Consider the following 15,423-nt stretch of genomic DNA (forward strand, 5'->3'; position numbering starts at 1 on the left):
TAATAGGTTTTTGTGTTAGTTTCTTTTATTTGTAAAAGGCCATTTAAAGTCCAAGTGTTTTGGAAGAGTCTTTGGTGTTCTTTCAACTCTTGACAACGTTCCTTGTTTTATTTGTGCCTGTGTTTAAATTCTTGTTTCATATGTTTAGGAGTGAATTAGGCTAGAAGAGATTAAACTCCAAGCCTTGTCACAATAGTTGTCCGAAATTAGGTGTCTAGTCTTTTTGTTTGTCTTTAATTGTTTGTGATAGAGTCATGTATTTTGTTTTTAAAAGTAATTTTACTTTAAGGGGTATTTAGTTAGTAACATAAGACAATTCTGGCAAGGCAAGACTTGGTACTTAAGTAGTCTTTTTGGCTCACCTCTCTTACCTGCGATTTGTCTAATTGTGAAACCTATAAACTCTTTAGATTAGAAAACATTTTAAGAACAAAAGATGTCAAGTCATAGGATTAGTGAACGTGAGAAGCAAAATGCAAATAAGGAACAAAAGAAATAGAGAAACCAAGAGCTTTTAAGAGAACTCATTCAAGAGGGCAAATCATTCATTAAAAATTTGAGTGGGTTTTCTCGTCGGGAAAGAGAGTTTAGAGACAAACTTATGACATTCTTGAATGAGGGAAATAAAAGAAGAATTGAGAGAGAACATAGAGAATTACAAGAAAGAAAAGAGAGAAGAAAAGAGATAATAAGAGAAGAAGAGAGAAGAAGAGAGAAGAAGAGAAGAAGAGAAAAAGAGAGAAGAAGAGAGCAAGAAAGAAGAGAAGAGGAAGAAAGAAGAGAAGAGGAAGAAAGAAGAAAGAAGAGAAAAACAAGAAAAAGAAAAGAGAGAAAAGGAAGAAATTGAAAGAAAAGAAATGAAAGAAAAGAAGCAACTAAGGGCAACATCTCCTGCAACACTCACAATAGAACCTAGACTATTAAGGGGAGGTTTTCTTTCCTTTCATTTTTCTCCATTTATTTTTGAATTTCCAAAATTTCACTTTTCTTCCAAAGAATTTGTCACTCCCTCTCTTCAAAATTTGCAATTTTTAACATGTGGCATTTCACAACTTGAGTTATGGTTACCAATATGGTTACCCCTAACTCAAGACAAAATTAAATTTTCAAAAGAAGAAAGGCCTCTTAGATCTATAAAAATTGAACATTTTAACATTAGGAAGCCTTCTTCTAAACATACTTTTCCATGTATCTTATTGGGTCAAAGAAAACTAATCAAAGATATGTTTAATGCTTATTGCAGATTCACATTTGATCCAGGAGGAACTTGTATGGAGCCTACAAAAGAAATAAGTCTTCAAGCGAACCATCAGATTTGAGGACAAATCCTTTCCCAAGGGGAGGGGATGATGGATGGGGCCCAAGCCCAATTATCTTAGTGTAGTATTTCTTTTATTTTTTAAAGTATGTGTAAAAGATGTTAGGTATGTGGTAGATAGGAGGGACTTTTAGTCCTATATATAGACATATCAACATCTCTTGTAAGACACTTTTGAGAATATTGAATTGCATTTCTGTAGAGATGACTCCAGAACCAATTCACCCTTGAAAGTCAAGGCCGGAGAATCTAAGATTCTCCCCGGCCACCTTCCATTCACTCTCCATCTTCATTTTCCATTTACACTTCAGATTTCTCATTCTTCCATGAGCACCACTCACCAGCGGCCACATCCGCCACTTTGTCTGTGTTTCATTAAGTACGCGTCAGCATCCTTCCACCTCGTCATCGTGACGCTGCCTCACCAAAACACTTCATTCATTCAGCTTCTCGAAGGATCATTCACCACACTGCTTTTTCTGCTCGAGACCCTCCTCATTGAACCTTATCTTCATCAACCATGACACAAACTTCATCTTCTTCACGATTTCGCACCGTAGGTTTTCCTCACTGAACCATATCTTCCATTCTCTCCGATTAGAACCTCCTCTCCACAGATTTGAAACCCTATTCACTGAGCATTCTCACATTCACTAGTGCAATAAGGGGATATGGCATCGATTATTTTTGCTTATAGGCACCGGTTCTGCAACCGAGGCATATATGGACGAGGTAAAAAGGCGTAGGCTTTAAACCTTGGTTCAGAACTAGGGTAAAATGAAATAGGATTAGGCCTCGGTTCTTAGATAACTGAGGCAATAGCATGTTTTTTCTTTATTGTTTTAGCATCGTTCTTTGTTCTCAGTATTTTTTTTTCAGCTATCATCATCCTTGGTTCTGTTCTCAGTATTTTTTCAGCCTCCGGTCAAGTCCAACCTCTACATAACTTCACCCTTCCCTTCTTGAAATGGGGAGCCAGCGGCAAGAACCACCACACCAACGCAGCGCATCACCATCGCTGCCTACAGACTCACTTAGGCCCAAACCGAGAGCAACTTGGCCGCAGCCCAACAACACGTTCTTGCTCATTCTCGCTCAACCTCAATTCCTCTTCACAGCAAGTATCAGATACACCGGAGTAAACGAAGAAGCAGAACACAAGCAACAATTTCCCCAAAAGAATTTTCCCAATTAAAAACCCTAACTTTCTCAAACAGAACCCTAATCCCAATCAAGGAAAACCATAGAACAAAAGGAACCCTAAAATCAAAACACCCCTCCGATCACGCCTCTAAACCTGACTCCGACCCCGACTATCGCTCCCACCGCCTTGGATCCAAGACTGCCTACAACCGATTCGCAGTCCCCACCTGCTCCCTTAAGCCGCTAGCTCCACCACCACAATCACTTCAGGCGTCGTCGTGCGAAGCTGCGAAGCGTGACATCGATTTCTAGAAAAGGTGGCCATTTGGGTTTGATCACGGAAGGCGACGGTGGTCGGGAAAGGGACCCACGGGGCAAGAGAATCCACGACTGGCGGAGGCACCAAGGCCGACGCTGGCGCCGTGTTGCTAGGGTCCAGGACGGGGAGCGGCAGCACGAAAAAAGCCGTTGTGTGCGGGATGGTGAAGGGTTGTTTAAAGAATGAAGGGAGGAAGAAGAGAAAGAGTTTTGGTTTGATGGTAGCAGTAGAATAGTAGTAATAATCGAAGGGTTTGGTGGTAGAAGTAGAGGCAGCTCCTTATGCCTCGGTTCTGCTATTAACCGAGGCCCTAGCTTAAAAGGTGCCTCGTGCACTGGAAAAGGTGCAGGTCCTTATGCCTCGGTCCTGTATCAACCGAAGCAGTATCAGATTTTTACTTTTTATGTCTCGGTTCTTTGTACACCCGAAGCATATAACTTCATCTTAATTTCAAAACTGCCACCGCGTCTTTAAATGCTTCGGTTTTTACGAAACCGCGGCATATATGGCGAGTTAATAAAAAAACGTTTTTTTACTAGTGATTATTCGATTCATCTGTAGTTTTCCCCTTTTTCTAGGGTTGTCACCGATTAAATCTTGTTCTCCACCGACTAAACCCTCTCCTACCTCCATCCCTAGAGTTTCCACCGAACAAACCTCCAAATCTAGGGCTCACCGTTTGTCTTCTCTGTCTTTCGCTGTTTCTCATGCTTCCTCGCCGATCTGCCTCGACCTGGAGCCATCATATGGTATTCAGAGCCTAGGTTAGAATAATGAGAGTTTTTCGTTTTACTCTTCAAGGAGTGGCTTTTAATAAGAATAATCAATTGAAAACTATAGAAAGACTTTTCCTTGAGAAATATTTTCTTGCATCCCGAGTAGCTACCATTCGTAATGAGATTCTTAGAATTAGGCAACGAGATAGAGAAACCCTTAGTGGATTATGGAAAATAAGACTAATTTATTATTCTCAATCATAAAAAATACATTATGATACTTTCTATTTGTAATAATCTAATTCTCCTAAAAGGAGAAATAGGGAAACTACGAAAGTAAAATAAAGGGAAATAGGAAAACTAGGAAAGTAAAATAAAGTAAAGATTATATATATATTTCCTCTAATTAGGAAGATTCTAAAGATATTATCTCAAATTGCAACACTCCCCCTCAAGTTGGATCATACAAGACTGTATGAACCAAGCTTGGAATAGTCAAACTCAATTGTAGAGAACGTCAATAAACCAAATTGGACAACAATGGACAAAAGCGAACTAGCACAATGAAACTTCAACTTGGACAACAATGGACGAGGGCAAACTAGCACCATGAAACTTCAACTTGGACAACAATGGACGAGGGCGAACTAGCACCATGAAACTTCAACTTGGACAGCAATGGACGAGAGAGATTTCCATCAAAAAATGAATGATGACTTGCAGCAGCAAACAACAACAAACTACAAGAACAATGAAGGGCCTCTAGTGGCGAACATCAACAAACTACAGGGACTGGATTGCCATCAATAGTGGCGAACAACAACAAAACTTCAAGAACATGATTTCCATGAGTAACATATGGAAGACCTTCAAAGGCTAACAGCCACAAACTTGTAGGGACTTAACTACCCTAAAAAACAACAAGCCTTCAGGGACTTAAATGCCTTGAACATCAACAAGCCTTCAGGAAACAATTGTCCTGTAGAGGCTAACAGCAACAGACCTGCAAGGACTACACTACCCTGCAACGGCTGAAACTAAAAGGCTAACAGTCACAAACCTATAGGGACTTTAACCACCCTGAACAACTACAAACTTTAAGGGACTTAACTGCCCTGAACAACAACAACCCTACAAGAACTGAACTGGCTGCAATAGCTAACAACAACAAACCTGTAGGGACTTAACCACTCTACAATGGTTGAAACTTTTCTTCCCCTCACGACTGAACGACATATGCACGTTAATGAAAGAACGTGAAGGTAGAAGAACTGGTGAGGATCGATCCGTACTTGAGGACAAATCACAAACCCCTAACATCGAACGAGTCAAATCAGCGAGCGGTCTCATAGAACAACTCTCAATGAGTTGTTACAACAAGGCATTATAACAACTCTCAGTGAGCTGTTACAAAAAGGCATTGGCAGAAACCAAAAACACCAAAGATTGGGACTTATGATGGCATCAAAAGGCCAAAGACAGGTTGGAGGTCCAATGTTCTCTTGCTGGATTACTCCAAAAAGGTGATACTTAACATGGTATCACAAGAAGTACGACCCAAACTCTAGCCCAAAAAAGAAAGTTCTCTACAGGGGCTGAAAAATATTTCCCCTCACGACAAACAACGAGAACGATGGCTAGTGCACTTCATGAGACACTCTTAATCTTGACCAAAGAAAATACAACAACTTATGGAGGCAACAACAACAAACTGTAGAGGTTACAACAACTTACTGCTGCGATGGCGACTATTTGCACCGACGCCGACTATGGTAGCAACGAAACGAAGCACTGGTTCTCGAGAAACAGAAACGAAGCACTGGTTCTCGAGAAACAGAAACGAATGGAGAGGTAGAGAACCCTTCGTAATGGAGAGGAAGATGACGAAAGAAAAACAACAAACACTGCCGCCCAAGAAGTTACCGAAACACTGACATACTTCGTAATTGTTAGAGTTTTTCCTTTCATCAAACAATTGGAAGGCAGAATGGGAAGGAAGAGAAAGTTCATTGACAAGAAGAACTCTGCCACTCTCCAGCTCATCGCTCGCAACGCCTCTGATCCATCTTTTTCCCAATCCAACCGCGTCTTCGTCCGCGTTGACAACAACCTCGTTTCCTTCTCCGACGCTGAAGATGCAGGCTTCGACGATGCTACTGGTGACTACGATGGAGTTAAGTGCGTTTTGAGAATGTTCGGGAAACGAACAATGAGGGAAAATGGAAGGCTAAGGCCCCCCTATAGATTTGGAATCGGAGGCCTTCTTCACAATTTTTCAGCGAATCAATTTCCAAGTGCAACTGGATGGCACCTTTCAGGATTGAGAAGAAAATAGCGGAAGCAGTAGAGGTAGGAATGACAACTGACTATTACGACAACGACGATGGCTAACTACAGCGGTGGCGGCTGACTGCATCGGAGAGAACAACAAAGGGTAGTAGTTGCGAAGTGGAAATGCGAGGTAACACCCTCTCCTCCTCGCAGTTGAGATGGATCCCCGTCAACCCGTCGCCGAAGTGTGTTGTGAGGAAGATGAAGATTCTGTGAAGCAACAAAGATGGTAGCAATGACAACTATGGAGGCGTCAGAACAGAGAGGAGGAGATCCGGCGAGTCGACCGGAAGCGTCGTGGTGTGATTCCGACACTGAGACAGCGGCGCGTGACAAACACGCAAACGAGATCCGATAGAGATAGGAGGTGTGTGACGGCGCGTACGGAGGAGTCTGAGACGTCGACCACCAGGGTTAGGTCGCACTCGAAGAGACGATCCAGATCCACTGGTCACCGGTCGAAACTGCGACAGTGGCCTGCAGCGGACGGTGGCCAGCGGTGATCGACAGTGAAGATCAATTGGGTTGCGGCTGGCGACGACTGGTTCAATGGAGGCAGTTGCCTTTCTCGGGTTCCCATAAGACTTTAGGTCTCTTTGATTCTTAGTGCATATGAATGGAAGCCAATGAGAATGCCAATGTTTAGGCATTAGAGAAGGACCCATTCTAATTTTACTAGGCCAAAGTATGGAAGAACAACTTCTTTAGCTGTTATCAGAGGAAACCAACTTGTTGTTGGTCATGAAGATTCTAGGTGGCTCTTGTAAAGGACACTCAATTGATCTAAGGATCATAAGCATAAATGATGAGTGCATACTTATGCCCACATTTATGCTTTAAAATTCAAATTTTTGATGGGATAATTGTGCTTAAATGGTTGATTTTAAGTGAATTTGTGATGATTGGAATTGTTGGGTTTGGGAAATAAAGAGAGGTAAAAAGTGAGTTTTAGCGCATAAATTATTCTTGGATGTTCTAATGTTTATTTGTGCAGCTGAGAATAAAAGTTTTATTAGTCCAAATGGCAATTCAAGGCCCAAAATCAGATTTTATTTGGAAAATTCAGAATGGGCTAAAGTGCAGATAGAAGAAATTTCAGGGCATTCGTGCAATTTTGGAAAGTCAGAAAATCTAAAAGATAAAATTCAGTTGTTGAATTTAATTTGGGAATATCAACAGAAAATATCTTCCAAATAATTTTATCATTATCTAAATCTTTTAGTTATTTGGAAGATATAGGATATAAGATAATTGAGTTAATATCTATCAAATATTCTTTAAAACTGATTTAATCTAATGAATATTTGAAAGATATAATATATCAACAGAAAATATCTTATCAACAAACTATTTAGAGTCCAAGCCCAATCAAGCCTATATAAAGAGACCCAAGGGAGGCAGAAAAAGGGGACTGCACTTAATTCATTCATTCTCTCATACTCCTCTCACTTTTCTTTCATCTTGTATTTAACTCCATTCATGAAGAGCTAAGCATCTGGGGCTATTCTGCTCTAATTCCATGACGGATTCTGAGGTTACGTTCAGTTAATGCAATTGTTTACTTTGATTATTGATTTAAGTTGTTCTCTCTATGTCTTTCATCTCTCTATCTTGTTAAAAGTAAAGATTTTTGCATCATAATGTGTTTGAATCTACATGCATATTGATTATATGAGTTCTAGGGTTTCTAGATTTAATTGAGAATTTACTTTGATTTAATTTAGGAACTTTCATATGATTAAATGGTTTTTACTATCAATTGAGAATGTACTTTGGTTGATTAGTAATAATTTCAACTATAATCAATTGAGAATTTACTTTGATTGATTAGCTTTTAATTTGGTTAGGAGATTTAAGAATAGACATGATTAAACACAATAGAATTTGATTGAGAATGTACTTTGGTTAAATTTATTGTGAATAATCTAGAAAGGTTTTGCATTTGATTGAGAATTTACTTTGGTTAAATGCATGATCGCCCTCAAATTAATTAAGAATGTATTTTAATTAATTTGAAACTTAAACAATAATCAATTGAACAATTATCCATGAATAACCGATGATGAATCTATCTTGGAAAAGTAGTGGAATTAGCCTATTTCATTGTAATTGTTTTTCTTATTTGTTCTTTAAACATTCTTAAACCATTACTTTTATTCATAAGCATTGCATTCATAAGAATCAGATATTCAAAAGCAATTCCGTGTTCGTTGGGAGACGACTCAGGGTTACTTTAACCCTATCTACTTTATTGAATACTACTTGGCAATACTGAAGTTGCCTTGAAAAGTAGTATTAATTTGATAGCTTCAACGATAGCTTATCAATAAACTTGGCTACATAAACTGGAGTAGGACTGTCCATTGAAGGTACAACGGTACAGGTTAAAAAAGAGATTTTTAGGGGGCCGTCGGCGGCCATGGCTATCGGCCGCTGACGGACAACAAAGACAGCGGAAGTAGATCAGACAAGCTCTGATACCATGTGGACAATAAGACTGATTTATTATTCTTAATCATAAAAAATACATTCTGATACTTTGTATTTGTAATAATCTAATTCTCCTAAAAAGGGAAATAGGGAAACTAGGAAAGTAAAATAAAGGGAAATAGGGAAACTAGAAAAGTAAAATAAAATAAAGATTATATATCTATTTCCTCTAATTAGGAAGATTATAAAGATATTATCTCAAATTACAACATGGGTATTAAGGGAGATCCAAAAAACTCTATGCATCTTGTCCTCAACATCAAATACAAGAACGTGTATGCATTCAATACTTTTATGAAGACTTGAATTCGTCATACAGGAAATGAGAAAATGTTGTAAGTAGAGGATCTTTCCTAGACAAATTGCCACGAGATACTAAAGAGCTTATAGAATGAAAGACATCAAATAACTTATAATTTGAAACCGAAAAACAAGAAAATAAAGGATTAGACAAAGAAATCTTGAATACTTTCAGAAAGGTGGAGGTAAACATCCCTTTACTAGATGTTGTAAGACAAATTCCACAATACGCTAAGTTTTTTAAAAAACTTTGCACAAATAAAGGCCATGTTAGGGATAATGAGGTCATTAACTTGGAAAGAAAAGTGTCAAGCTTGATTAAGAGACCTATTGAAATACCACAAAAATCTAAGGATCCAAGTATGTGTTCTTGTTCCTTGTGTGATTGGAAGTACTAAGTTTGACAATGCCATGTTAGATTTAGGAGTTTCTATAAATGTAATGTCTTTATCAATTTTTACTTTTCTTTCTCTTGGATCCCTTCAGACTAAAAGTATGATCAGTCAATTGATTAACCATAGTCATGTGTGCTTGAGGATGTGTTTGTCTGTATGGACAAATTAATTTTTTTTTGTGAATTTCTACATCCTGGACATGAAGGATGATGAAGGAATGAGTTTAACCACTGATATTTTGAGAAGATCATTCATGATGACAACACGTACCAAGATAGATGTGTATGCAAGATCATTGACTATGGAGATAAAAGATAAGAAAGTGTAGCTTAATGTATTGGAAGCCATGAAGCACCCAATTGAAGACCATTTGATGTTTTGTATTAATTTATTAAGTGATGTAGTAAATGATTTTTATTCTAGTTTCTTAGATGTTTTTTCTACATTTTTTTCATCTTTAGATTTTTCTTTTTAAAAAATGACGTACACTTAGCTGATGGAGGTTGTTAAATTTTAGCGTTTATGGTTCATCTTTTGATAATGGTTAAGCTAATCTTGCGAAATTTTTGGAGAGATGTGAGGAAACTAATCTTGTTTTGAATTTTGAAAAGTGTCATTTTATGGTAGAACAAGGTATATTTTTAAGTAACGTTGTTCTAGGAATGATATGTCTGTAGATCCTGCTAAAATTGATATTTTTTGCAATTACCTTACCTCTCTTATATACGAGAGGTTCAATCTTTTCTTATACATGCAAAGTTTTACAGGAGGTTTATCCAAAACTTTAGCAATATAACTAATCTTCTCTTCTACTTACTCTAAAAGGACATACCATTTGACCTTGGAGAGAAGTGCAAAGATGCTTTCGAGACCTTGAAAAGGGCGCTCACCACCATTCTTATCATGCAACCACCTAATTGGACATTACCATTCGAGTTGATGTGTGATTCATCAAACTTTATGGTTGGAGCGATACTTGCACAAAGAGATTAGAAGATGCCACATGTGATATATCATGCTTCCATGACATAGGACATTGCACAAACTAACTTCACCACCATTGAGAAGGAATTATTAGCTATTGTTGCCTTAAATAAATTAGATTGTACATACTTGGTTCTCAAGTAATCGTTTATATTGATCATGCTGCACTAAAGTTCCTTATGAAGAACGAAGATTCTAAATTGAGGTTGATTAAATGAATGTTATTGCTCCAAGAGTTTGACATTGAGATTCGAGACAAAAGTGGAGAACATAACTCAATTACTAACCATCTTAGCAGGATTGAAAAGGAAGAAGATGACATTCCTGTCCAAAACGAATTTCGTAATGAAGTCTTACTAGCTTTGACCATTGTAAAAGGTAAGTATCATGCACCTTGGTTTGTTGACATTGTTAACTATTTAGTTGTTTATGCTATTGCCCCATCCTCCTCCAAATCTCAAAGAGCCAAGCTGAAAAGTGAGGCAAAACATTGTGTATGGGATAAACTATTCTTATGACGCATTGGAAGTGACTAAGTCATAAGAAGGTGTATTTTAGACATTGTGATATTGAATATTGTTATTCATCACATTTTAGTGGACACCAAGACATATAAAGAACAAATAGGAAGATGTTGTATCGTGGATTGTATTGGCCTATCATCTTTAAAGATGTACAAATGATATATAAAAATTGTACACAGTGTCAAAGAATACCTATATCCATCACTTGAAATGCTTCGCATTTAAAATTTTACTTCAACTAAGTAATTATATTATATTACCTATGTACTCTTAAATAAAGCAATAAAATCAGATTTCAGAATGTAATTCGGTTTTTTCAAATTAAACTATATTTCAGATACAATTATAAAAAAAAAATTAGCATTCAATCTTATGTTGTATTTATCATATTTTATTAATGTTACTAAAATAATAAATACTTTCAAATATGAAATAAATATTTTTGGAAGCTTAAATATCTTGAATTTCTTATTATGAACCTGTGTAGTTTTCACAACTTTATTATTACAGAAATATTTGGATCCCATTTAGTCATGGAGTCACAACTTTTATATACCTGTTTAAAAAAAAGAAAACAAATGGACTAAAGAGAATTATAATTGATAATTTTAAAAATTAGAATACTTTTTTGTTTTTAATTTTATAGATTAATTTTTCGTTGGATTTGCCATACAAAGGGTTTAAGCCTCGTAGGTCCAATCGCATACTTCTCACTCCCCTTGTTTATCATTTCGTTGAGTGGAAGCGGGTCTGCCGCAGCTCCACCGCCTCCTCCAGTCGCCGCCACCGTTCAGCGAAACGGAAAGCGCCAAGAAAATTTTCTCTGAAATAGACTCCGTTTCCTCGTTTGGGAATTATTTCATTACTGCTCGTTGCTTTCTATTTGTTCAAGGTTCGTTAATCCTGCAATTTCTCCCAATTTTTGTGCGATTTTATTTTTTGAGGTTTTTATTTGTGTGGAACTGAACTAAACTATCAGGCTGGGTGATATCCTTCACCTCCTTTCAACATTGATATCGGAGTGAGGGTTACTGTTAAAGTTACCTGATTGAGATAATCACCGAGATTCATGTGCTTCTCTTTTTCATAAAATCACTTTTTTGATTTCATTTATTGTTTATATTGTAATTGTAAAAAATGCGACTGTATTATTTATTTTTGTTTTATATTTTCAAAAGATTGTACGAGTAAGGTTAAGTTTTAAGAGTTTGTATGCGTGTACTAGTTGTTTTGGACTTTTTCACATAAACATTTATGCACTAGTTATTTTCTCCCAATATTTCTGTGACATTTGATGCCTTAGGAGTGTTCTTCAGGAGACACTGTTAGTTGGATTCTTGCAGTCTCTTTGTTCCTTTATTTTTGTGATCCATAAAACAACATCAAAGCAAATTTCTTGAGAGAACTTATGAGTTATGACTGTCAGCTGTTTCTAATTTGTTTTTTTCTAAAGTGTATTGTACCTCATGTAAACAACTTATTGCATATATGGAAATTAGTTTAATCATATTTTGTCGTCAATTATATAAACAACGTGTACACTAGTACATATGAAATAAGCACACAGGGTCTGTTGGGATAAACTTTTTATAAACACCTTTAAGAAGTTAATAGGAGAGGGATTCTACAAATTTATATAGATATGGGCTAATTGTAGTTTTTGAAGAAACTGTTCTCGTTTTTTTCCTTTTATTTATTTTCTTTAAGTACTTACAGAGAAATTTATCTAAACATACACTTGTTGCCGAAGTCCTTAAGTAAGGTGTTTATCAAAATGGACCCTAAATAAATATAGTTATTTTCAAAACAGAAAATAAAGCTAAAATAAGATATCATTTCCAATTATAGGTAAATTTATAAAAAGGAAATAGAAAACAATTTTGTCTGTAAGAGCTTCTACAAATCATGTGTAGTTGGTCAGTGTTTTTCCTCTGTCTGGTGGTGTCCAAGGTCTTGTTCTTGCGAAATACGTACTGAGTTTGCAATTTTGTGTACTGTGTCCTTCATCTGTCTTGTTGGTGAGGACTAAAGGATCAAATTTGGCTGCTGGGAGCTATATTTGAGTACCATCTATAGGGATTTAAATTTTGCGAGTTTTGGACGAACATTTGCTTGTGTACATCCCTGGTTTCCAGCCCATGAAGTTCAAATGAGTTATTAATGTTATTCATTTTAAAAAGATTTAAGTGGTGTGTTTCAGGTTGGTAGGAGAAAATGAAGCAGGTAGTAGGAATGGTAGTTTCCAATAAGATGCAGAAATCTGTTGTGGTGGCAGTGGATAGACTATTCTACCACAAGGTGTATGATCGATATGTCAAGCGTACCTCCAAATTCATGGCTCATGATGAGAACAACCTCTGTAACATTGGTGACAAAGTTAGTAACATTATCCATCTAATTGGTTCATCACTTATATTGTGCCCCTTATTCTCATCAATTAATTAGTGCACTTGTTTTGCCCAAAAGCTACATCTATTGATTTTGCCCTGTTATTTAGGTTCGACTAAATCCTTCTAGGCCATTGAGCAAGCATAAACATTGGGTTGTTGCTGAAATTCTTAAGAAGGCACGGATATATGTTCCACCCTCCACCCCAATGTTTCATAATGTCAGCTCCAGCTCTGAAGCACATGCTTCATAAATTGACTCAAGGTCTAAATGTATGAATTTAATTGACCTTCTGAATTCAGGATTGTTTGCTGTTAAGTATTTCTATTGTTCCCCATACTTTGGAAGGTGATACTGTTGTGGACATGTTAGCATCACATGTTTCTACAGGTTCCCTGTTTACTTTTTGTCCGTTTTGTACTATTCTTACTTTAATTATTTCTATAAACTATTATACCAAGCTTCTGATTCTTGCCATCCCTCAAATCTTTAGTCTATATAAATTCATGAGATCATTTTTAATAGAAACATACGAGAGATATATTTTTGATGAATCATGAATGTGTTTAATTATGTAGTGGACACGGGCCTTTTCACCTTCCCTCCCCTTCCTCAACTCAAACAATAAAGAAAAATTTCTTACTTCCTAGTATAGTTGTTGTTTTTCTGTTTTCTCCTTGCTATTTTGGTAAACATCTGCATCATCCAATGGTAATATCATGGGCGTACAAAACATGTTAGTGGTAAACTGTTGAGGAAATCTATGAAACACTGATACCTTTAATTTGCTTCATATATCTGTAAATGATTTTAGTGCTTTGGATACTTTCACCAATACATATTTGTTAAGTATCCTCCAAGTCTTTAAAGAAGTTGTGAAAATCCAATAGAACCTCAATGAGACATGAAAACATAGAAGCATTTGTCTCTTGGTTAGAGTTGTCTAACTGGCCCGATGGGCCACCTAAAATATTTGTATCAAGCTGGCTGGCCCCTTGGACCAAGCCTATTTTGACTGTACTCTTGGTATACAAAAATGGAAATGGTATTCTTAATAGATATTTTAATGAAGGAGTGATATTGTGGACAATAGGAAGTGATTTATAATTTTCATTTTCTTTTTAGTATAGCCTAAGAAGTATGCTATTTGTTTGCATTTGTAGTATTGCAATTATATATTTACTATGGATTTTAATGCATACCTATATTATATGTTTATCTTTCATGTTTTTTTTTCTAATATAGTTTTAAAACAATAGTATGACCGTATTCGATATGTATCATATCAGTGCATATGAGGAAATAGTTACAAAAAGTGTCTGTGTATAGAGTACGCGGGAAGCTTTCCTCAAACTTATAAAATGCTCACTCATAAAACGACTTGGTCTATCTTTCATACACTCGGGCACTCTTTTAGTTTGCATAGTGCATATAGGAATAGAGAATATTACCTACTTTACTGGACGAATTATGCCCTCTCTATTAAAAAACTTAGCCCTTTAGAAGGCATCATTTCATATTCTCTCCATTGGATTAAGGACTCTCTTTCAAACTCTACTCCTCATAGTAGAGAGAGTCTCTGATATTTTCCAACATTAACCTTTCTGATTGATGAAATATTGGTGAAATTATCTTTTCTCCTTGAGACAGTAAGTAAGCACAAAGTCTTAGATTTCTCAAAAATGAACTTTTAATCCAGAAACTTGACAGAATTGTTATATAGTACATTTTTAGTCTTATTAAAAGAAAAAGAGAACGACATCATCACTGAAGTGAGAGGTTCCAAGACCTAGCACAACATGAAAAGGTAGCCAGTGTCAACTTTTTACTTGACCAAAAGGGCTCACTTTTTCGTACGTAGAACAAAGCACATGAGGAGGGGAATTGGTGTGGATGGAGTTGGGTAAGATCACCTAGATTCAAGTAGGGTTAAATTGTATGGGTATGATTTAATTATTTTATGCAAGCGTTTAAAACTACAAAAGAACAGATCTTCTGTAGGTATCGTAGGTAGAAGGCTGGCTAAACTGTTGTTTTGTTGGAAAGATACTTGAGAATATATGGAAATCTGAGCCACAAATTGGTTCTAGCCTTAAACGGAACTTATTCCCTCCTTTACTTTGTATTTGGATATTATTTCTTTACTTATGTGGCAGGATAAAGTTTAATATGATATACTGTAAGATTGGTTACCTAATAATTTGAAGCTGTACATTCAGGCCGCTGTATTTTTTTTTTTGTAGTAGTTCCCGTATGGAAAAATGGGTTTTAGTTTGTGATCAAATAAGGAAATATTTTCACATGATCTATTCACAAGTTTTATGGCCAGTTCTTTTGGCTAATAAATCAAGCCTTGCGTTGTGCTGTGTATTATGTATGCATCGACTTTAAAAGAAAAGTAAAAAAGCCCCAAATAGGATTAATCTTTTCTGTTCCATTCTTATGGGAGACTTTGCCTCCTTGTTGAGATTGAAATGAACCACAGGGAATACGTTCACTCGTACTCATTCAACAC

The 15,423-nt window shown here is 36.5% G+C and overlaps 1 protein-coding gene across 1 annotated transcript; it reads left to right on the plus strand.

Annotated features, from left to right (window-relative positions):
• The first annotated feature begins 11,206 nt into the window (after nt 1-11,206).
• Nucleotides 11,207-13,378, plus strand: LOC124846873 (uncharacterized). The gene is made up of 3 exons (XM_047324246.2): nt 11,207-11,412; nt 12,721-12,896; nt 13,018-13,378. The coding sequence occupies exons 2-3, from the start codon at nt 12,735-12,737 to the stop codon at nt 13,159-13,161; spliced, it is 306 nt and encodes a 101-aa protein (XP_047180202.1). The 5' UTR covers nt 11,207-11,412; nt 12,721-12,734; the 3' UTR covers nt 13,162-13,378.
• The last annotated feature ends 2,045 nt before the right edge of the window (nt 13,379-15,423 follow it).

The sequence above is a fragment of the Vigna umbellata genome, chromosome 3, assembly GCF_029865625.1.
Source record: "Vigna umbellata cultivar VRB3 chromosome 3, Vumbellata_1.0, whole genome shotgun sequence".
NCBI lineage: Eukaryota > Viridiplantae > Streptophyta > Magnoliopsida > Fabales > Fabaceae > Vigna > Vigna umbellata.